This window comes from Aegilops tauschii, chromosome 2 (genome assembly GCF_002575655.3).
Source record: "Aegilops tauschii subsp. strangulata cultivar AL8/78 chromosome 2, Aet v6.0, whole genome shotgun sequence".
Taxonomy (NCBI): domain Eukaryota; kingdom Viridiplantae; phylum Streptophyta; class Magnoliopsida; order Poales; family Poaceae; genus Aegilops; species Aegilops tauschii.
The window spans coordinates 570,600,047-570,624,340 of NC_053036.3; the positions used below are offsets into that span (position 1 = coordinate 570,600,047).

The following is a 24,294-nucleotide window of genomic DNA, read 5'->3' on the forward strand; positions in this document are numbered from 1 at the left end:
TGAGACAAGCCTACTCAGCCAAATGCGTGTGTGTGAGGGACCGAGCGAGAGGCGAAGTGAGCCCTGCTTCGCCTTTTGCTGGGCCAGGCCGCTACAATTCGCTTCGAGCGCCAGGAGAGGTAAGAGCATCTACAACCGGAGCCCTCAAATCCATCCCAAAACGGCCGGGCGGGCTATCCGGTCACTGTCGGGATGCAAAATTGCCACCCAACCAGCCCTCGCAAATTCGGTCCAAACGCCCAAACTGATCGGCACACCCCATACCCGACCCATCTTTGGGGCTGATATGGGGAGCCACACGGACACTCGTCTAACACACAGCGGTCCAATGAGTGTTGTCGCTTCAGCGTGCCACCCGAGACTTTCAATCCGACTATTTAAGCCGGACGATGTAACCCCAACCCTAGTCAGTCCCATTCCACCCCCCCCCCCTGTGTTGCCACCGTCCAATTCGCTCGAGCTCGCCGTCCGCCAGTAGTCATGGCCCGACAACGGATCATCACGTACGTCATGCTCGCTCTAGAGCGGCGGTTGGAGCTCCTAGAGGAGATCGGGCTAGGCGCACCACTCAGATTGCAGTCGGCCTGCTTCTGGACTCTCCAGAAGAGAATGAGCATGAGCAAGCGTCGAATGCGGACATGACAGCCGCGGAGCCAGGGAAGGAAGGTGAGGCTGGTCTGGCTGCTGGATTCGGCATGTGCTATGCCCTCACGGAGTTTGAGATGGCCCAAGTGGAGGAGACAGCAGAGCAGCAAGCCATCCTCGACTCCATATGCTCGGAGGCGGAGGTGGAGGCCAACTGTCGATTCCTCCGCGAGGCGAAGACGAAGCGCGACGAACTCTTTGCCAAAATGGAGCCAACGAGGAGCCGGAGCTGCGTGCGGCACCCAATGATCAGGAGGCCGGTCTATCCAGCATTGCCGACACGAAGGATGTCTACATCTCCGCCGACCGTTTAGGCTATATATATGTAGTAGTACGTTGTTTTTGAGGTTCATGGTGTAGTATGGATTTGAGGTATAAAATTTGAAGTGTGCGATTGCACCAAACCCAAAATGATGGGTGGCCGGGCCGTATCCGCATACGTATGAGAGGTGAAATTTGTCATATGCGGCTGAAGTTGCACTTTGTTATTCTTACAATTTTTGTCTGATTTTCTATAGGTAGATTTGCCGCCGGTTTTCCATGGTTTTCCTCCAGTTTTTTTTTTCCTTTTTTCCTTTCGCCTTTTTCACTTCTTGAAAAGTTGTAAACATTTCTTAAATTCACGAACCTTTTAATTAGTAGACATTTTTTAAATTTGAGAAGGGAAGCAGTTTCCTGGCGTAGACGAATTTACTCATGCGCTGTATACACATGCATTTTTCTTCAGACAGTAAGAAGTAGCATGCGATTAATTTGGCACGAGCCCACGGGAGCTATGCTAATCCAAACAGACAAGCTTGCAGTGTCAGGACGACGCCGTCGCCGTTGTGTGGAAATGATCCATGGGCGACTCGGACACCCGGAGGAGCTCCTCCAGGTACTCGGCGCCGAGGTCCTCCAGCACCACCGCACCGGTCGTCGCAGACCGGGCTGCCTCCTGCACGGCGGCAACCCGGCGCTGCTGCTTCACGGGCCTCTTGTTGGGCGACCGCCTGCGCATGCGGTGGCGGCGCTTGAGCGCGAGCACGGGCGAGCCCACGACGGCGCCGAGCGCGAGAGCGCGGAGCGACTCCCGGACGCGCTCGACGGGGAAGTTGAGCACGGCGGCGTCGCCGCGCGCGGAGAAGGCGGCCTGGTCGTAGGCCATGGCGGCAGCCTCGGGGCTGCCGAAGGTGCCGAGCCACACGCGGGCGCCATTCCGGGTCGAGTCCCGGATCTCGGCCGCGTACTTGCCCCACGGGCGCGTGCGCACCCCGATGAAGTCCTTGGCAATGGGCATGACCGCGGGGGCATGGTGACCGCGGCGCTTCGGCGAGCTGCTGCCCGCGGGCACATGTGGCGCGGCAGCCCCGACGCCCGTCATGTCGGAGCAGGACGAGCTTGAAGAGAGAGAGTGGTCGGAGCAGGAGGCATGATCCGTGGACTCCAAGAGGGTGCTGAGGAAGGTCATGTCGTCCATGTCGCTCGTGTCGAAGTCCGACGACGGTGCGGCGGTGGCGGCGTCGTAGCGGCGGTGGTGGTAGTAGGATCCGGGCGGGAAGGTGACGGTGAAATGCTGCTCCATGGGTTGACCGGCGGAGCCTGATCGACGGGGAGACAGAGGTGGGGGGAGAAGAGAAACAGTGGCTGCTTCCTGCTTGGTTCGGGGTTTTGCGGGGCTTGGCAAGCAACAGGAAATGCGCGGGGTTTTTAACTTTTTATACAGCTCTCCACTGCGTCACCTACTTAAACCTCCTGATTTGATCCGAGTAATTTAGAAGGGAACGGACTGCGACGCAACCAGCCGGTGGAGAGAGCCTCGCCGGATTCGCGCTGACGTAGGGCGGCGGGATACGACGAAACACCAGGGCATCGGCATCGCGCTTCTTCACATCCATTAACCACGCCCATGAAAATTGCCATTGTCACTGCCAAAGTACTCCGTCGTAGGTGCCCTATGATCACATCACATGTTGTCATCGTCCTAATATGCATGTTAGTATTCTCACCTTCTCCTCCCCCATCCTTCCTCTTTCTTCATTTTCTTTTTCTTTTCCCTCCCCCGTCGTATGTTCTTCCAAACTGCTGCGCTCTATGAGATCATGACCATCTATGTATCGGACATTCGTTGGCTGTACATTTTTCAGGTTCAAAATGGTTGTTTGACCTGTTGAATAGCCGTTGAGACTTGGATGGCGGTGGTTATACTGGTATATAAGCTTGAACATGTTGATTAGCCATTGAGACATGGATGGCGGTGGTCAAACTGGTATAAGTTTTGAACCTGTTGATTAGCCATAGCCCATAGAAACCCGGTATGAGGTTTGCAATCAGGGTTTGGTTGACCGAAGATTAGCAGGCAGAACGACCAGGAAGAGACCTAGCCATATCGTGAACGTCGAAAATCGTTAAACCTGGTTCAGGTCACAGGCTCTGCTGATAAGACCGGGCTGGTTACAACTTATAAGACTTCTTACCATGCATGTTAATTCAACACTATTTAATCGGCTGCTGCTTTGTGGAGCTATTGTATCAACACTAGCTACGTGCATTAGCAACTAGTATAGCACTATCCGCCAGGAACTAATATGCAAATGAACGCTAGAGGTAATATAAAGACGGGTCCTGACTCTTGACACCGGGCCGGGAGGTGGCACCGGACTTGTAAGTTGAATATGTCCACCCATAATGTAGATGAGCACATAAAGATACACCAGGAAGCATCAGGCAGCAGCTACGTGGGTTCGTTGCCTCTATGAAATGCATCGAGAACTGACGAGTTAAGTTTTGACCATCGAAGTGCTGCCACGATGAAATTACTTTGTGTCTATTTTCGAGCGACCGATCAGAGCTCCGACTTTTCATCCATGAGAAAAATTGACCGTTTAACAAGAAAAAACACAAGAGGATTGTGCCCGATATTACTACCACCGTCTGTCTCATCAGTCTTATCCTTTTCTTTTCGTGAGATGGATCAGGATCCAGGAGGGCGGTTATGGCTTTTCATTTTCTTCTTCGCCGGGCTGACAATGCATATTCATCTGAGCTACCAAAACACTGTCGTTTTCTATAGTTTCTCGCCTAGTAGTATTAACAAAATTTTGGTCGTTATGCCGGTTGGGCAAAAGACAAAAGGAAGAGTGTGACTATACGACAGCCAGGGGTCCTTTCCTGCCTCCTTCCTTGCCTGCTCATCAAGTGATCGTCACTTCCATTTCTTTTTCTTGACACCCATCTCTTTGATCGCATTGTCTTGTCTTTTCTCGCTAGTTGTGAAAGCTAGCTGCGCAAGTCCGAATCTAGTGCGCGCAATTGGTCACATAATATATACTCCACGAACTAGCAAGCACTACTATCTCTGCTTTGATCCTTTCTTTCCAGCCAATCAGTGCTATTTTAATTCCAATCCCCTTCTTTTAGGGAACTTCTATAAGTCCATTCCATTGATCAATAATTTCACGTACATGATTGAATACAATAGAGGTAATCAAGGCATTATAGATTTTTCTCTAGACTGTGGACAAGCTAGGCAGCATAAACTTTGACGAGGGGGATAGGGGGCTTGTTTAGAACCGCAGGTAGGTAGCTGCTTCCTCCTCCTCGTCCTGTACACATAAACAAATGCAGCCAGCTAAACCGCTCCAGCCAGGAAGATTAGAGCTAAGCAAACATAGACTACCTGCTACTTAAACAACTAAGGATCCTCCGTATGATATTCATTTATGTTACTATCCTTGTTGAGTGCTCGTAGTGTTGCGCTTGCGCCTACATCACCATCCAAGAGTTGCGGCCGGCTGGAAGGTTCGTAGCAGAGATGCTTCATGCAGTGTTATCAAGTGTAGTCTTGTAGCCCTCCGTTCAGAGACATACTACATAGAGTGCATATCAAGTGCTACCACACCTTTAGATGCTACCGTGATACGGGCTTCTAGACCGTTGGATCACAGATCGAGCGGCCTTGATGCCCCTTTATCACGGTAGCATCTATGATGCGGTAAGACCAGATATTTTCCCATACTACATATGACACTCAAGTTCTTCTATTATTTTTTTTCAAGTGACCGGCATAAGCTCTACCTTTCCATTTAGAAGAAAAGAATTGACCGGTTTACAAGAAAAACCGCAAAATCAATAATTTTGGCTACTAGAATATGAAACCTGCACTTTTAGAGTTAACGGTAATTAAATCTACAACGGTGGGAGCATTTGTAAAGCAATATGACAGTCTTGTTGGAATCCACGAACAATTATGTATTTACTCTGATCTTCTAATCTAAGGCATTGCGTCAGGGGAAGCTGTGTACAAAGTAAACGACGAAGACTCGAACACACTTTTCTTTCACTCACCACCGCTTCCTTACACCAGTGACGAGCTCTACACTAGCGGTGCGGTCATCGGTCTCGGCTCTGCCTCCTCGGTTTTCCCAAGTCGACTTCGGATCCAAGAAAACAGTGTACCGCATAGGGGCACAGCTATAGGTCATCTTTAGCGAGTGTGGTGGCAGTGTAGTTCACTGTAGCCCGCATATGGGCTAGGCTCAGCGCGCAAGCACAAAAAATTTCATGAATTTTAAAAAGTGTCTTAAATTTTAAAAAAGTTCCTAAATTTGAAAAAATAATTCATGATTTTGAAAAAACTATGTGAATTTTTTGAAATGTCCAAGAATTCAAAACATTTGTGAATTATATAATTTTCACAAATTTGAAAAATGTTCATGAATTAAAAAATTGCAAATTTAAGTTCACAAATTGGAAAAATGTTAGTGAATTCAAAAAATGTTATCAACTTTGAAAATATATTCATGAACTAAAAAAAATGTGAAAAATGTTCATGAATTACGACAATGTTTGTGACTGTTTTTTTAATCGTCAATTCCAACAATGATCATGAATTCTAAAAGGAAAATGCAAAAATAATGTAAAACCGGTGGAAAAAGGAAATACAAAAAAAATAGCATAAAACAAAAAATACAGGAAGCTTGCGAAAACGAGCTTCAAATTTTCCCAAAACAGTTCCGCGGATTAGTACTTCGATGGTTTCAATTCCCTGATGAGTCGGCCCACGTTCCTACGGTAGTTAGCGGTCGCAGCAAGTAAGCGATACGCGACATTCCCTATTTGGCGCCTGTTAATGTTCTTTTTGCGCCGTTAATGTGTGTTTTGCAAACCGGCACACAACATCTTCTGGGCTTGGGCGGCCCATTCCTTTTCTTTCTTTCTCTGCTAAATGAGAGGAAAAAGGTGCGGGGCGACGGAATCGAACCTGAGACATGAATTTTCATAGAGCACACGCCGACTATTAGGACATCGCACCACTTGTGACAACTAACTTAATTTTTCTCCTTTTATTATTTCTATAGTTCGCGAAGACTCCGGGTTTGCAAAGCTTCCCAAACCATTTTTTTCTTTTTTTACGGTTTGTTTGGTTCTTCTTTTATTTTTTCTGTTTCTTTTTTATTTTCTTTTCATTTTGCAAATGCTTGAACTTTTAAATTTTCACAATTTGGTTTTGACAAATCGAAAAACTTTTTCATATTCATGAACTTTTCGAAAAATTAAAGAACTTTTCTTTTCAATATCGATGAACTCTTTTCAAATCCATGATCTTTTTTCAAAATCGATGAACTTTTTTTCCAAAATTGGTGAAATTTTTCTAATTTGATAAACATTTTTCCCAAATTTTTTATTTTCTAATGCAAAGAACTTTTAGAAAAATTGCTATATATTTTCAAAATTGATGAACTTTTTATAAATTGACTGCACTTGTTTTCAAACTGATGAAAATTTTCAAATTCATGGAACTTTTTTAAAAAACCATGAACTTTTTTGAATTCACTATTTTTATTTTTTTGGTGATTTTTTTGTTTTTTTCCAAATGTGATCGAGTACATGAGCAGGCCCACCAGCGTCAGCGCGTGGGCACCAGGGAGCTTCACGGTCGCCTGAAGCACCGAATAGGAGCTCCTGCGACACGCGTGTCGCACCCTGGCAGAAAATTGCACTGGCCTAAAAGTTAGCCAAGTTTCATCATTGTTCTTGCGCCAACAACCATTAAGGATCGGACAAAGTCAAAAACAAACCTTTAACTTGTATACAAAAACTAAATTGGTCATCGCACCACTTGTGACAACTAACTTAATTTTTCTTCTTTTATTATTTCTATAGTTCGCGAAGACTCCGGGTTTGCAAAGCTTCCCAAACCATTTTTTTCTTTTTTTACGGTTTGTTTGGTTCTTCTTTTATTTTTTCTGTTTCTTTTTTATTTTCTTTTCATTTTGCAAATGCTTGAACTTTTAAATTTTCACAATTTGGTTTTGACAAATCGAAAAACTTTTTCATATTCATGAACTTTTCGAAAAATTAAAGAACTTTTCTTTTCAATATCGATGAACTCTTTTCAAATCCATGATCTTTTTTCAAAATCGATGAACTTTTTTTCCAAAATTGGTGAAATTTTTCTAATTTGATAAACATTTTTCCCAAATTTTTTATTTTCTAATGCAAAGAACTTTTAGAAAAATTGCTATATATTTTCAAAATTGATGAACTTTTTATAAATTGACTGCACTTGTTTTCAAACTGATGAAAATTTTCAAATTCATGGAACTTTTTTAAAAAACCATGAACTTTTTTGAATTCACTATTTTTATTTTTTTGGTGATTTTTTTGTTTTTTTCCAAATGTGATCGAGTACATGAGCAGGCCCACCAGCGTCAGCGCGTGGGCACCAGGGAGCTTCACGGTCGCCTGAAGCACCGAATAGGAGCTCCTGCGACACGCGTGTCGCACCCTGGCAGAAAATTGCACTGGCCTAAAAGTTAGCCAAGTTTCATCATTGTTCTTGCGCCAACAACCATTAAGGATCGGACAAAGTCAAAAACAAACCTTTAACTTGTATACAAAAACTAAATTGGTCCCTGAATTTGTGATCCGGAAATCAGCACACCGAACTCTCTGATTCTGTTCTATTTTGAACCTTGAGGGTGTCCCCATACAGGGATGTTGACGTGGCAGATCAAATCCCTAGATTGTTGGTTGCAGACGCGATAGGGCCAGCCCATCAGGCACGAAGCAATATTTTTTCTTTTTCATAAGGCGTGACTTAAAAATACCTAAAAGGGGAGAAACTCCGGGGTATCGAACTTGCTACATGGCGCTGCCAATGTCCACTTGGTAGCCACCTGAGTATATCGCTTGTAGTGATTTAAATAGATTCCCCTGTGTAGTTAACACAAACCGCAGCGTCGAGATTTGAAAACATTTTTTAACAGCAAACAAATTTTGAAAACATAAATAATTTTTGAAATACCAGAACACTTTTTGAAATTCTGAATAGTTTTGAAAAAGGAACATCTTAAAAAAACACAATCACTTTTTAAAAAGAGAATACTGTTTGAAACATAAATATGTTGTAAAAAAAAGGGGAACACATTTTGAATCCTGAATAGAATTTGCACAAACTTTCAAAAAGCATTTTTTCAAAAAATTGTTAATAATTTCAAAAATAATTCGGGAATTTATAAAAATTGCCGAAAATTTCATAAATTGTGTAGAAGTTAATTGTTTTTCCTTGTTTTCTATTTTTGGTCACAAATTGAACAATGTTTCGTGTTTCTCAAAAAGTGTTTGGAATTTCTCAAGTTTATTTACATTTTAAAATGTGTTCGTGATTTAAAAATTGTTCACATTTGTTAGAAGATGTCGGAATTCCAAAAGTTGTTCACATGTTTCGAAAACTATATGGGTTGACAAAAATTGTGTCACATCTTCCAAAAAATGTTTTTGGAATTTCGTATATTATTTTATGTTCAAAAAATATTTGGCACTTAAAAGTTATTCATATTTTTTCAACAAAATTTTCAAATATTGTAGATAAATGTCTACATGAATGAACGATCTTGTCTGTTCTTATTCATGTCGCGCTATATATAAGAGCATCTCCAGGCGTTGCCCCCCAGGAGGCATAAAAACCGCCGTCTGAGGGCGAGCCCGCGGTATAATCGGCTCTGGAGGCGGTTGGGCGTTGATGTCGGCCCATTTTTGGCCAAAAATGGCCCAATATCGGCGCGAATCGGCCCATATTCGCCGTGGTTCGGCGTGAATTCAACGTAAGTAATTTTTTTATCACATAGTTCATCACAGAAAATCAATAGAAATAAAATAGTTCAACAACAAATAGTTCAATACAAATTATATAGTTTAACAAATAAAAACTCATATTTCATCACACGTCGAGCTAGGCGTTGCCCTTGAGCCTCCATAGGTGCTCCACCAGATCCTGCAGCAGTTGTTGATGCACCTGTGGGTCTCGGATCTCCTGATGCATATTAAGGTAGGCAGTCCAAGTTATCGGTAGCTGGTGATCAACTTGGGGAAGAGGGCCCTGCATGTAGTATGGTTCAATGTCAAACACTGGCTCTTTCTGCTCGCTCTCAATGATCATTTTGTGCAAGATGACACAGCAACTCATGATCTCCCACATTTGATCTTTCAACCAGGTCTGAGTAGGGTACCGGACAACAGCAAACCGAGATTGGAGCACACCAAATGCCCGCTCGACATCCTTCCTGCAAGCCTCCTGAACCTTCGCAAAGTGGGACTTCTTGCCTCCTAGCACAGCGTTTGAGATAGTCTTCACAAATGTAGACCATCTCGGATAGATGCCATCAGCTAGGTAGTACCCCTTGTTGTAGTGTCGCCCATTGACCTCGAAGTTCACCGGAGGAGAATGACCTTTAACAAGCTTGGCCATGCGCCCTGCAGAACTTGTAGAAACACTCAATGGTCGTGGACTCGGCCATGCGCCCATAGTCGTCGAGTGAATCACCGGGTGCTCCGTATGCAAGCATCCTCATAGCTGTCGTGCACTTCTGGATTGAGGTGAATCCATGTTTGCCGGTGCAATCCTTCTTGCACTTGAAGTAGCTGTCGAACTCCCGGATGGAATTCACAATTCTGAGGAAAAGCTTTTGGCTCATCCGATAACGCCGCCGAAATACTTTGTCGCCCGCGCAGTGGAGCGTCGGCAAGTAGTCAGAGTAGAGCATGCAATAGCCTTCCAGATGATGCCGGTTCTTTGCTTTCAGCCGCCTCGGCGCCGAGCCACCTCGCCGCGGCTTTTCATTGCTCGCGAGCAGGCCGTCGAGGACCATGAGGTGTTCCTCATCCTGGACGACAGCATCGGCTTCCTCCTGCAGCAGCTCTGCGAGTGCCTCCTCGTCGTCCGAGTCCATCGTCGAGTAGACAAAACGCCGAACACCTAGCGGGCGTAGTGGGCGCACACCCGCCGGTATACCGCCCTGCGCGGCCGGAGCGCCGGAAAACTCGCCCGGACGGTGGTGGAGAGGCTGCCGCGCCGAAACCTTCTCTATTTTCCAGAGGAGAATTGCCTATCTAGCGGTGCTGGGCGGTGGGCGGCGCCGGGATCGGTAGGGTACGGGCCGAGTGCGCGAGGGTGGGAGGCGAATCTGGATAATTGGCTTGACTTTTCGCCTGACAGTGTGGCCCAGGCGTGTTTTCCCCTTGCGCCAGAGCCCCCTAGCGCCCCCAGTGCGCTGGGTCCGGCCTGCGATCGCCGAGCCCAAAAACGTGCCGAGCCGGCGGATTTCGGCGTCTTGAGGGCATGAGTGGGGTTCTTTTTTGGCGTCGGCGCGTATAAAGGCATCTTGGGGGCATGTTGGGGGCGCGGCTGGAGATGCTCTAACCTAGAGCAGCCTTCATGGTGGGTGGCAAGCTGCGGTCGCTCTCGCTGCGAGATCCCGAGTTCGACTCCTGTCAAGAACTCATGTTAGCATAATTTTCTGTGGCCAATGGTTTTGTGTAGTTAAAAAAATATTTATTTTTTGTTACAAAAATATTTTAAAAATAGTTGTCATTACAAAAATGAAAAACGAAGAAACATAAAAGAAAAGGAAAACGAAAAAGAAAAATCAGAGCAAAGCGAGCAACTGTGCTAATGGGCCGGCCCAATTCGTCCTAATATTCAGTCAGCCGGTCACCTGTGGTTTGATGGTGAGGAGGACAGTCATATCCTGAGCCCACCGTTGTTCAAGTCCTAAACTTGATATTGGTTCTTTCATTATTTCGGACTTTCGCCAATATTCGTTCAGTGGAAGGAGATGTTTCCGTCGTCTACGAAGCGTCTGTGGTGACTTCGAAAAATTTCAAAAGATGCTATGTCGGCACAGTCTTTCGGATATGCTCATCGTGGTAGGGTATGCGTGCGTGAATTCAGGATGAGTGTATGCTCGCGTGTGTGAGCGACTTTGATTATATTGTGTTAAAAAAATGTCAAAAAATGAGTCACGAACTGGACCGCGTATATAGCTCCGGACCTCTCTGGTTCCCCAGTCCCCACGTAGCTGTGTGGGGCCCCGGTTTGGCTCAGGGCACCGCGTCGCAGGGGGTGGTGGACTCCGGTTCTCAAAGTACGTACACAGCCTCCAACACAAGCGGCGCCGGGCTCACCACATCACATGGGCTATCATGCGTTGCCGTTTGCACCGTCGGCGTGGCGAACATGAGTGTGCACGCCGCCCGCGGCACCGCAAGACTCGATCGCTTCATCCCCTTGTAGAGCGAAATTGCTGTGCATACGATGAACAGTTCGTACGATTTTCGTACGACATGATCTCGCTCGTCCATCCAACTGATCGAACGGCTGCTGACCACTGTCGTACGTACATCGTACGAAATTAGTCGTACGTGTAGCAGTTCTAGAGAAGAACCGCCACCTGCCTGGGCAGGTGAATCAACCTCGGCTCCTGCGCTTTGCGTGTCAGGGTGTCACGCCTAGGAGGAGTGCGTGCGTGCGTGCGTGGCGTGGACACTGGCCCAGCAGCACGTGTTGCTACGCAAGTCTATCGTGTCGTTTGCTCCGCCGCCATGCAGCGTCACGTTGGTTCTTGGACCGCGGCGTTGCACCTCCCGTGTCGCGTCCCGGACCTCGGATTCGATCGTCAGGATAAGCCAGCCAGCTACGCGCCGTGGAATCATTGATCAGCTTGGCGTCAGTAAAGTAAATAAAAACACAAACACCCATCTATAGAAGCTCTTTGAGCATCTATAGGCCGAATTTAGCAAATCCAAAACGCCCACGGACGCTTTCGAGGATAGTAACCGGTCGCGTCTAAAAAAATGCATTTTACATTTAAATATCTCAAATTAGAAACCTCAAATTTATATTGTTACATGAAACACATTGATTTTTGAGCGGAGCTTCATTCGGTTCCGCTCCTCGCTCGATCGGCTCCGCCGTGGCTATGTCCGGTAGCCGGCTGCGCCCCTCAGAGTGTTGGTCCGGTCGCCGGCAAGGTAGTCTAGGACATGCATGGGACAAGAGCCGGCTCACGGGACTCAATGCGGCGTCGTCTCCCATGTCGTACTCTTCCTCATCGGAGCCCGTAACATGAACGGTGCCAGTGGACGTTAGGTCGATGACAGATCCGTCCTGAGACGAGCCGACGACGTCCACCACGATGCGGTTGCGGCTCCCGGACTGATATGCCATACGGGACGTCGGAGAATGCGACTCCACCTCGTCGGCGTCGACCGCCGCGAGGGCTGCCGCCGCCTCCCGCGTTTGGTGCATGTCACGGCGGGCACGCCGTGCCATGTTCTCGTTGGACGAAGCCCATGGTGCATCCCAATGCTCGACGCGTCAACGGAGGGGTTGCACGTCCACCATCGCGTTCGGATGCTAGACGGACCGCACCGTCTACAGCGAAGCAGCTACGGCTGGCCTAGCGCCGGATCCATGCGCCATTTGGGCGGATGCAGTGGATTGCCGGCGGAAGGAGTCCGAGCACGGCCGTGCACGGGCCTCCTCCTGGGCGCGGCGGAGCGCAAGCCGGACGGCCATCTCCTCCTCGGGGCCGTGTGGGATGAGCTCGGGGTCGACGGATCTGGAGGTGAAGGACTCAGATTCGCTACACACCATGCCGGAAACGGCCGGAAGGCGTCGGAGACGAGCTTGGGTGACGGAGGGAGAGTGGAGTGAAATGACTAGGGTTTGGTCTGGCAAGCGGATCGAGAGAAATATATGTGGGTCGGACGGGCCAGCATGGGCTGGGTCCGACGTGGCGGGCGTGCCCGGACGCAGGGTCGTCTCCAGGAATTTAGGGGCCCGGGACGAAAATCAAAATGTGGTCCTAATTTTTTGAAAAATCATATACTTGAATGGCTAATATAACCATGACATACACCTAATTAATTATAGGCTTTTAGGTAGATGATATAAAGGATAAAGACGGACCTTGATTATGAACTTACAAAAAACTTGGATGTGTTATAGCTTGACTATCTTGCCAAAATAATTTGACGTCGGAGAAAAGGATGCATTTTTTCAATAAATTGATGCACATATACAACAAAATTGAAAATAAAAATATATAATTAATCAATATAGTATTTTCCAATTCTCGAAAAAAATAGTGCAGAGAATTTGCCAAGATGAAGGCTGAAAAATAATACTAGATCGTTTTTTTCAGCCATTCATTAATCAAGTAATCTTCTATCAGTTGAGTAAGCAGCTCAAATCGATCTCTAATCCCTGTGGGCTAATCTAATCAATCGATGAGCTTTTTTTTAGAGTCATAATCAATCTAATCTAATCAATCGCTGAGCTAGGGGCCTCGGAGTGAATAGTGTGCGTGCATGTGTACGGGCTTCAAATCAATCGCCACCAAAGGGCAGGCCAAGCGTGGGCTGTGTGCTGGGCTTTTTTCTTTTCCCTGACTTATGACCTGCTGGACTGGGTTCCCTGAAATTTTGGGGGCCATGTGCGGTCGGCCAATTTGGCCCCCCTTGTAAACCGGCCTGCCCGGACGCGCCATATCCGCCTCATATTTAGTTTAGATATTATGGGTGTCGGTCAGCATGGGCGTTTGAGAGCCATTTGAGATGCTCGTATAGTCGTATTTTGTGACCTGGTCGGCCCGCCCGAACGTATAAGACAAGTTTGAGGCGCGCGGGTGTATATGCTCTTACCAAGCAATCTACTTTCCGGTACGGTCAAGCGATCATCCAAGCTCCGGCACCCGTTGAGGTTAATCTTGCGCGAGCAAAAGGCTCCGTCACTTGTTACGACACACCAGCAGAGCGCGCGCCGGCCATGCATAATTACGACTTTACGCACGCTTACTGATTAAGTACGGTTATTTACACTACCCGCAAAAGAAAATTACTCCGATGTTTTACACTGTACTGACGGTGTGAGCCCTTGGAGTCGATCATCGGCCAGCACTTGAAGGTTCTTGCCAGAATTTGGAAGCAGAGCCAGCTGCGCCCCTGCCACTTCTATGCACCACACACCACGAGCTCCTTTCCGTGACCTTTCTCCCGTACTCGTCCGTGCCGGGTGTCCTATCATGCATACGCATGTCGCGCGCGAGAGGCGTGGCCCGTGGCCGTCGCAGAGCTAGAGAGGCGACGATCGAGGGGGGAAAGGCCACGGGTGGATGATGCACCGACCGATGTGCGCCCACCACCTTCGTCGGCCGCGGGAGCGAAAAAGAAAAGCCGGCCACTTCAGGGTTACAACGAGCGTGGGACGGCCACTGGGCACCGGCACGCGGTCTGTCGTATCCGGTGTCTCTCTCTCTCTCTCTCTGTAGCACTTCGGTGCTTTTTGCACAGGATAGTTTGCACTTGGCAATGGCCACTCCAGTCGCCTTGCCTGCCTACAAGCATCCGCAAGGAGTATCGATCACCGGCATGTTCAGATTTTTGACATAGCTGGCTGTATAGTAGTCTATAAAAGCTCAGGAGCAGTATTTAGCAACGAGAACATTCGGTCACATTCTTCAGATGAAACACGCCACACACTTACAAATGCTACAAACAGGTATACTTATTCTCGGCCTCCTCCACTGCGATGCGTGCATGTGCGGCGCGACGTACGTGTACACGTACTCGTGGGCAATCACGGAATATTTCATTCACCGACGCCATGGTAAGCGGGGGTCTTGAATGATGCAGTACCTTCGGCCCAGGCGTAAGCGTCAGATTGGCGGCCACCGGCGCGTTAACACGGACAGGTGGGCCGGTAATGGTGCCTTGGACGTGCAGGCTAGCATGCAGCCTGGCATGGGCCGCTTCTAGCTTTCTCCTCCTAGGCCACTACTTGGCGAGCCGCCATTGCTCTCAGGCTCAGAGCCTGAGTTCGCCTACCATTTTTGTCAGAAACTCATACTTTATATATATATATATATATATATATATATATATATATATATATATATATATATATATATATATATATATATATATATATATATATATTTCACATAGCCACCAGCCCACGACGATTGAGACCAGGGTTAAGAGCATTTACGACCAGACCCATCAAACCCGTCTCAAACGCTCGGCCAGGCCGCCCGGTCACTGTCCGGTCATGATTTTTTGACCCAGACGGGTCTCCCAAACGCCCTTCAAACGTCCGGGTTGACCGCCACACCCCATATCCAACCCAAATATGGGGCGGATATGGGGCGCCCGGGCACGCCCGCCACGTCAGACCCGGCCTATGCTGGCCCACCTGACCCCTCTTATATTCGTCTCCATCCTCTCGTCGGAGCAAACCCTAGCCGCTCCCCTCCGTCACTCGAGCTCACCTTCGGCGGTTTGCGACCTTCTCCGTCATGGCAGCGGATCAGACTCCGACCAGTCCAGATTCGACGATTGGGGTGTCATCCCGTGTGGGTTGGAGGAGGCAATGGCAGTCCGCATTGCACTCCGCCGCTCCCGGGAGGACAACGCCCGGCCAACGGACGGATCCATCCACCGCGACGCCTTAGTGTCGGCTCACCGGGCGCTCGGGTCCTCTGGTACTGGATCCTCGCCGGTCCTGGCCGGAACACCTATCTGATGTCTACTACGCAACCTTCTTCTTGTAGACTCGTGTTGGGCCTCCAAGCGCAGAGTTTTGTAGGACAGTAGTAAATTTCCCTCAAGTGGATGACCTAAGGTTTATCAATCCGTGGGAGGCACAGGATGAAGATGATCTCTCTCAAACAACCCTGTAACCAAATAACAAAGAGTCTCTTGTGTCCCCAACACACCCAATACAATGGTAAATTGTATAGGTGCACTAGTTCGGCGAAGAGATGGTGATACAAGTGTAATAAGGATGGTAGATATAGGTTTTTGTAATCTGAAATTATAAAAACAGCAAGGTAACTAGTAACAAAAGTGAGCGAAAACAGTATTGCAATGCTTAGAAATAAGGCCTAGGGTTCATACGTTCACTAGTGCAAATTCTCTCAACAATGATAACATAATTGGATCATATAACAATCCCTCAACATGCAACAAAGAGTCACTCCAAAGTCACTAATAGCGGAGAACAAACGAAGAGATTATTGTAGGGTACGAAACCACCTCAAAGTTATTCTTTCTGATCGATCTATTGGGCTATTCCTATAAGTGTCACAAACAGCCCTAGAGTTCGTACTAAAATAACACCTTAAGATACACATCAACCAAAACCTTAATGTCACCTAGATACTCCAATATCACCACAAGTATCTGCGGGTTTGATTATATGATATGCATCACACAATCTCAGATTCATCTATTCAAACCAACACAAAGAACTTCAAAGAGTGCCCCAAAATTTCTACCGGAGAGTCAAGACGAAAACGTGTGCCAACCCCTATGCATAAGTTCACAAAGTCACAGAACCCGCAAGTTGATCACCAAAACAAACATCAAGTGGATCATGTGAATATCCCATTATCACCACAGATAAGCACATACAAGACATACATCAAGTGTTCTCAAATCCTTAAAGACTCAATCCGATAAGATAACTTCAAAGGGAAAACTCAATCGATTACAAGAAGATAGAGGGGGAGAAACATCATAAGATCCAACTATAATAGCAAAGCTCACGGTACATCAAGATCGTGCGAAATCAAGAACACGAGCGAGAGAGACCAAACACATAGCTACTGATACATACCCTCAGCCCCGAAGGTGAACTACTCCCTCCTCGTCACGGAGAGCGCCGGGATGATGAAGATGGCCACCGGTGATGATTCCCCCCTCCGGCAGGGTGCCCGAACAGGGTCCCGATTGGTTTTTGGTCGCTACAGAGGCTTGCGGCGGCGGAACTCCCGATCTAGGTTTCTTTTAGGGAGTTTCTGTATTTATAGGAATTTTTGGCGTCGGTTTCACATCAAGGGGTCCATGAGTCAACAACAAGGACGAAGGACACGCCCGGGGGGGGGGGGGGGGGGAGGGCGCGCCCTCCAACCTTGTGGTTGGCTTGAGACTCTTCTGGCCCAACTCTTTTGCTTCGGGGGGCTTCTTCTGGTCCATAAAAAATCACCGTAAATTTTCAGTTCGTTTGGACTCCGTTTGGTATTACTTTTCTGTAAAACTTAAAAATAAGAAGAAAAAACAGAAACTGGCACTGGGCTCTAGGTTAATAGGTTAGTCCCAAAAATCATATAAAATAGCATATAAATGGATATAAAACATCCAAGATAGATAATATAATAGCATGGAACAATAAAAAAATTATAGATACGTTGAAGACGTATCACTCTCCTTTCCCATTACCAGTCGGGCAGAGTAGGAATGGGTGGCCCGCCATGGGAAGGAGAGGATAAGGGCCGCCAAGGCCCGTATCGCGACGAAAATGGCGGCGGCGGAGGCGGCCGCATAGGAAGAAGTCATCTGTGCCCGCATTGTGAAGAGACGCCAGCGGAGGAACACGCGCGCCCTCGCCCGTGAGTAGAATCGGGCGGTCCGTGCCATGGCCGGACTGCTACCGAAGGAGGAGAAGGAGGACAATGACGGCGAGGACAGTTCCAGCGACAAGTTGTTGGGGAACGTAGCAGAAATTCAAAATTTTCTACGCATCACCAAGATCAATCTATGGAGTAATCTAGCAACGAGGGGAAGGGGAGTGCATCTACATACCCTTGTAGATCGCGAGCGGAAGCGTTCAAGAGAACGGGGTTGATGGAGTCGTACTCGTCGTGATCCAAATCACCGATGATCCTAGCGCCGAACGGACGGCACCTCCGCGTTCAACACACGTACGGAGCAGCGACGTCTCCTCCTTCTTGATCCAGCAAGGGGGGAGGAGAGGTTGATGGAGATCCAGCAGCACGACGGCGTGGTGGTGGAAGTAGCGGGATCCCGGCAGGGCTTCACCAAGCGCAAGCGGGGAGGAAGAGGTGTCACGGGAGGGAGAGGGAGGCGCCAGGGCTTAGGTATTGCTGCCTCCCTTCCCCCCACTATATATAGGGCCAAGGGAGAGGGGGGGCGCAGCCTTGGCCCTTCCTCCAAGGAAGGGTGCGGCCAGGGAGGAGTCCTTCCCCCCCAAGGCACCTCGGAGGTGCCTTCCCCTTTTAGGACTCTCCCTTTCCTTATCTCTTGGCGCATGGGCCTCTTGGGGCTGGTGCCCTTGGCCCATATAGGCCAAGGCGCACCCCCTACAGCCCATGTGGCCCCCCCGGGGCTGGTGAACCCCCTTGGTGGACCCCCGGACCCCTTTCGGCACTCCCGGTACAATACCGATAAAGTGCGAAACTTTTCCGGCGACCAAAATAAGACTTCCCATATATAAATCTTTACCTCCGGACCATTCCGGAACTCCTCGTGACGTCCGGGATCTCATCCGGGACTCCGAACAACTTTCGGGTTACCGCATACTAATATCTCTATAACCCTAGCGTCACGGAACCTTAAGTGTGTAGACCCTACGGGTTCGGGAGACATGCAGACATGACCGAGACGACTCTCCGGTCAATAACCAACAGCGGGATCTGGATACCCATGTTGGCTCCCACATGTTCCACGATGTTCTCATCGGATGAACCACGATGTCGAGGATTCAATCAATCCCGTATACAATTCCCTTTGTCAATTGGTATGGTACTTGCCCGAGATTCGATCGTCGGTATCCCGATACCTTGTTCAATCTCGTTACCGGCAAGTCTCTTTACTCGTTCCGTAACTCACATCATCCCGTGATCAACTCCTTGGTCACATTGTGCACATTATGATGATGTCCTACCGAGTGGGCCCAGAGATACCTCTCCGTTCACACGGAGTGACAAATCCCAGTCTCGATTCGTGCCAACCCAACAGACACTTTCGGAGATACCTGTAGTGCACCTTTATAGCCACCCAGTTACGTTGTGACGTTTGGTACACCCAAAGCATTCCTACGGTATCCGGGAGTTGCACAATCTCATGGTCTAAGGAAATGATACTTGACATTAGAAAAGCTCTGAGCAAACGAACTACACGATCTTGTGCTAGGCTTAGGATTGGGTCTTGTCCATCACATCATTCTCCTAATGATGTGATCCCGTTATCAACGACATCCAATGTCCATGGTCAGGAAACCGTAACCATCTATTGATCAACGAGCTAGTCAACTAGAGGCTTACTAGGGACATGGTGTTGTCTATGTATCCACACATGTATCTGAGTTTCCTATCAATACAATTCTAGCATGGATAATAAACGATTATCATGAACAAGGAAATATAATAATAACCTATTTATTATTGCCTCTAGGGCATATTTCCAACAGTCTCCCACTTGCACTAGAGTCAATAATCTAGTCCACATCACCATGTGATTAACACTCACAGGTCACATCACCATGTGACCAACATCCAAAGAGTTTACTAGAGTCAACAATCTAGTTCACATCTCTATGTGATTAACACTCAATGAGTTCTGGTTTGATCATGTTATGCTTGTGAGAGAGGTTATTTAGTCAACGGGTCTGAACCTTTCAGATCCGTGTGTGCTTTACGAATATCTATGTCATCTTGTGGATGCTACCACGCGCTACCTGGAGCCATTTCAAACAACTGCTCTACTATACGAATCCGGTTTACTACTCAGAGTTATCCGGATTAGTGTCAAAGTTTGCATCGACGTAACCCTTTACGACGAACTCCTTTTCACCTCCATAATCGAGAAAATTCCTTAGTCCACTAGATATTAAGGATAAGTTCGACCGCTGTCATGTGATCCATTCCCGGATCACTATTGTACCCCTTGACCGACTCATGGCAAGGCACACTTCATGTGCGGTACACAGCATAGCATACTATAGAGCCTATGTCTAAAGCATAGGGGACGACCTTCGTCCTTTCTCTCTCTTCTGCTGTGTTCAGGTCTTGAGTCTTACTCAATACTCACACCTTGTAACACAGCCAAGAACTCCTTCTTTGCTGATCTATTTTGAACTCTTTCAAAATCATGTCAAGGTGTGCGTTCTTTGAAAGTATCATCAGGCGTCTTGATCTATCTCTATAGATCTTGATGCCCAATATGTAAGCAGCTTTATCCAGGTCTTCCTTTGGAAAAAAAAACTCCTTTCAAACAACCCTTTATGCTTTCTAGAAATTCTACATCATTTCGGATCAACAATATGTCATTCACATATACTTATCAGAAATGTTGTAGTGCCCCCACTCACTTTATTGGAAATATAAGTTTCTAACAAACTTTGTATAAACCCAAAAACTTTGATCACTCCATCAAAGTGTATATTCTGACTCCGAGATGCTTGCTCTAAGCCATGGAAGGATCGCTGGAGCTAGCATACATTTTAGCATCCTTAGGATCGACAAAACCTTTCTGATTGTATCACATACAACCTTTCCTTACGAAAACTGGTAAGGAAACTTGTTTTGACATCCATCTGCCAGATTTCATAAATGCAGCTAATGCTAACATGATTCCGACGGAACTAAGCATCGCTACGGATGAGAAAATCTCATCGTAGTCAACTCCTTGAACTTGTGGAAATACTCTTTGCCACAAGTCGAGCTTCATAGACGGTAACATTACCGTCCACGTCCGTCTTCTTCTCAAAGATCCATTTATCTCGGATTTCATGGCTTCTAACCATTTGTTGGAATATGGGCCCACCATCGCTTCTCCATAGCTCGTAGGTTCATTGTTGTCTAACAACATGACTTTCAAGACAGGATCACGTACTACTCTGAAGTATTACGCATCCTCGTCGTCCTACGAGGTTTGGTAGTGGCTTGATCCGAAGTTTCATGATCACTATCATAAGCTTCCACTTCAATTGGTGTAGGTGCCACAGGAAACAACTTCTTGTGCGCTGCTATACACTAGTCGAAGTGACGGTTCAATAACCTTATCAAGTCTCCACCATCCTCCCACTCAATTCTTTCGAGAGAAACTTTTCCTCGAGAAAGGACCCGTTTCTAGAAGCAATTACTTTTGCTTCCAGATCTGAAATAGGAGGTATAACCAACTGTTTTGGGTATTCTATGAAGATGCATTTATCCGCTTTGGGTTCGAGCTTATCAGCCTGAAACATTTTCACATAAGCATCGCAGCCCCAAACTTTGAAGAAACGACAACTTAGGTTTCTCTAAACGGTGTCGTCTCAACGGAATTGCGTGGTGCCCCTTTTTAAAGTGAATGCGGTTGTCTCTAATGCCTAACCCATAAACGATAGTGGTAATTCGATAAGAGACATCATGGCATGCACCATATCCAATAGGGTGCAGTTATGATGTTCGGACACACCATCACACTATGGTGTTCCAGGCGGTATTAATTGTGAAACACTTTCCACAATGTCTTAATTGTGTGCCAAACTCGTAACTCAGATACTCATCTCTATGATCATATCACAGACATTTTATCCTCTTGTCACGACGATCTTCAACTTCACTCTGAAATTACTTGAACCTTTCGATAATTCAGACTTGTGTTTTATCAAGTAAATGCACTCAGCATCTACTCAAATCATCTGTGAAGTAAGAACATAACGATATCCACTGTATGCCTCAGCACTCATTGGACTGCATACATCAAAATGTATTACTTCCAACAAGTTGCTTTCTTATTCCATCTTACTGAAAACGAGGCCTTTCAGTCATCTTGCCCATGTGGTATGATTTGCATGTATCAAGTGATTCAAAATCAAGTGAGTCCAAACGATCCATCTGCATGGAGTTTCTGCATGCATACATACCAATAGACATGGTTCGCATGTCTCATTCTTTTCAAAAAACGAGTGAGTCCAAAGATCCATCTACATGGAGCTTCTTCATGTGTTCTATACCAATATGACTCAAATGGCAGTGCCACAAGTATGTGGTACTATCATTACTATTTTATATCTTTTGGCACGAACATGTGTATCACTGCGATCGAGATTCATTTTAGGTGCAAGACCATTGAAGGTATTATTCAAATAAACAGAGTAACCATTATTCTCCTTAAATGAATAACCGTATTGCGATAAACATAATCCAATCATGCTCAACGCAAACACCAAATCTCGATGGTAGAGGGAGCATGCGATGCTTGATCACATCAACCTTGGAAACACTTCCAACACATATCTTCATCTCACCTTTAACTAGTCTCCATTTATTCCGCAGCTTTTATTTCGAGTTACTAACACTTAGCAACCGAACCGGTATCTAATACCCTGGTGCTGCTAGGAGTACTAGTAAAGTACACATTCATATAACGTATATCCAATATACTTGAGTCGACCTTGCCTGCCTTCTCATCTACCAAGTATCTAGGGTAGTACTGCTTCAGTGACCGTTCCTCTCATTACAGGAGCACTTAGTCTCGGGTTTGGGTTCAACCTTGGGATTCTTCACTAGAGCATCAAACGATTTGTTGTTTCATGAAGTGTCCCTTTTGCCCATGCCCTTCTAGAAACTAGTGGTTTTACTAACCATCAACAATTGACGCTCCTTCTTGATTTCTACTTTCGCGGTGTCAAACATCGCGAATAGCTCAAGGATCATCATAACTATCCCTGATATGTTATAGTTCATCACGAAGCTCTACTAGCTTGGTGGCAGTGACTATGGAGAACCATCACTATCTCATCTGGGAGATTAACTCCCACTCGATTCAAGCGATTGTGCTACTCAGACAATCTGAGCACATGCTCAACGATTGAGCCTTTCTCCCTTAGTTTGCAGGCTTAAGAAACTTGTCAGAGGTCTCATACCTCTTGACGTGGGCACTAGTCTGAAATCCCAATTTCAGTCTTCGGAACATCTCACATGTTCTGCGACGTTTCAAAAACGTCTCTGGTGCCACAATTCTAAACCGTTAGCATTACGCACAGAACTATCACGTAGTCATCAAAACGTGTATGTCAGATGTTTCGTAACATCTACAGACGACGCTGAGGTTCAGCACACCGAGCGGTGCATTAAGGACATAAGCCTTCTGTGCAGCAATGAGGACAATCCTCAGTTTACGGACCCAGTCCGCATAATTGCTACTACCAACTTTCAACTAAATTTTCTCTAGGAACGTATCTTAACCAGTAGAACTAAAGCGCAAGATATGACATAATTTGCAAAGACCTTTTGACTATGTTCATGATAATGAAGTTCATCTGATTATTGAACTCCCACTCAGATAGACATCCCTCTAGTTATCTAAGTGATACATGATCCGAGTCAAACTAGGCCGTGTCCGATCATCACGTGAGACGGACTAGTCATCATCGGTGAACATCTCCATGTTGATCGTATCTGCTATACGACTCATGTTCGACCTTTCGGTCTCTTGTGTTCCGAGGCCATGTCTGTACATGCTAGGCTCGTCAAGTCAACCTAAGTGTTTCGCATGTGTTCCGAGGCCATGTCTGTACATGCTAGGCTCGTCAACACCCGTTGTATTCGAACGTTAGAATCTATCACACCCGATCATCACGTGGTGCTTCGAAACAACGAACCTTCGCAACGGTGCACAGTTAGGGGGAACACGTCTCTTGAAATTTTAGTGAGGGATCATCTTATTTAAGCTACCGTCATTCTAAGCAAATAAGATGCATAACATGATAAACATCACATGCAATCAAATAGTGACATGATATGGCTAATATCATTCTGCTCCTTTGATCTCCATCTTCGGGGCACCATGATCATCTTCGTCACCGGCATGACACCATGATCTCCATCATCATGATCTCCATCATTGTGTCTTTATGAAGTTGTCACGCCAACGATTACTTCTACTTCTATGGCTAACGCGCTTAGCAATAAAGTAAAGTAATTTACATGGCGTTATTCAATGACACGCAGGTCATACAAAAAATAAAGACAACTCCTATGGCTCCTGCCGGTTGTCATACTCATCGACATGCAAGTCGTGATTCCTATTACAAGAATATGATCAATCTCATACATCACATATATCATTCATCACATCTTCTGGCCATATCACATCACATAGCACATGCTGCAAAAACAAGTTAGACGTCCTCTAATTGTTGTTGCAAGTTTTTACGTGGCTTGTATAGGTTTCTAGCAAGAACGTTTCTTACCTACGTAAAACCACAACGTGATATGCCAATTTCTATTTACCCTTCATAAGGACCCTTTTCATCGAATCCGTTCTGACTAAAGTGGGAGAGACAGACACCCGCTAGCCACCTTATGCAACTAGTGCATGTCAGTCGGTGGAACCTGTCTCACGTAAGCGTACGTGTAAGGTCGGTCCGGGCCGCTTCATCCCACAATGCCGCCGAAACAAGATAAGACTAGTAACGGCAAGAAGAATTGGCAACATCTACGCCCACAACTACTTTGTGTTCTACTCGTGCATAGAAACTACGCATAGACCTAGCTCATGATGCCACTGTTGGGGAACGTAGCAGAAATTCAAAATTTT

General features: G+C 46.6%; 1 protein-coding gene across 1 annotated transcript; it reads right to left on the reverse strand.

The window, feature by feature from the left end:
• Window positions 1-1,450: 1,450 nt before the first annotated feature.
• On the reverse strand, window positions 1,451-2,209 carry LOC109734196 (ethylene-responsive transcription factor 1B-like). The gene has a single exon (XM_020293408.1). It carries the CDS (start codon window positions 2,207-2,209, stop codon window positions 1,451-1,453), a length of 759 nt encoding a protein of 252 aa, XP_020148997.1.
• Between the last annotated feature and the right edge of the window lie 22,085 nt (window positions 2,210-24,294).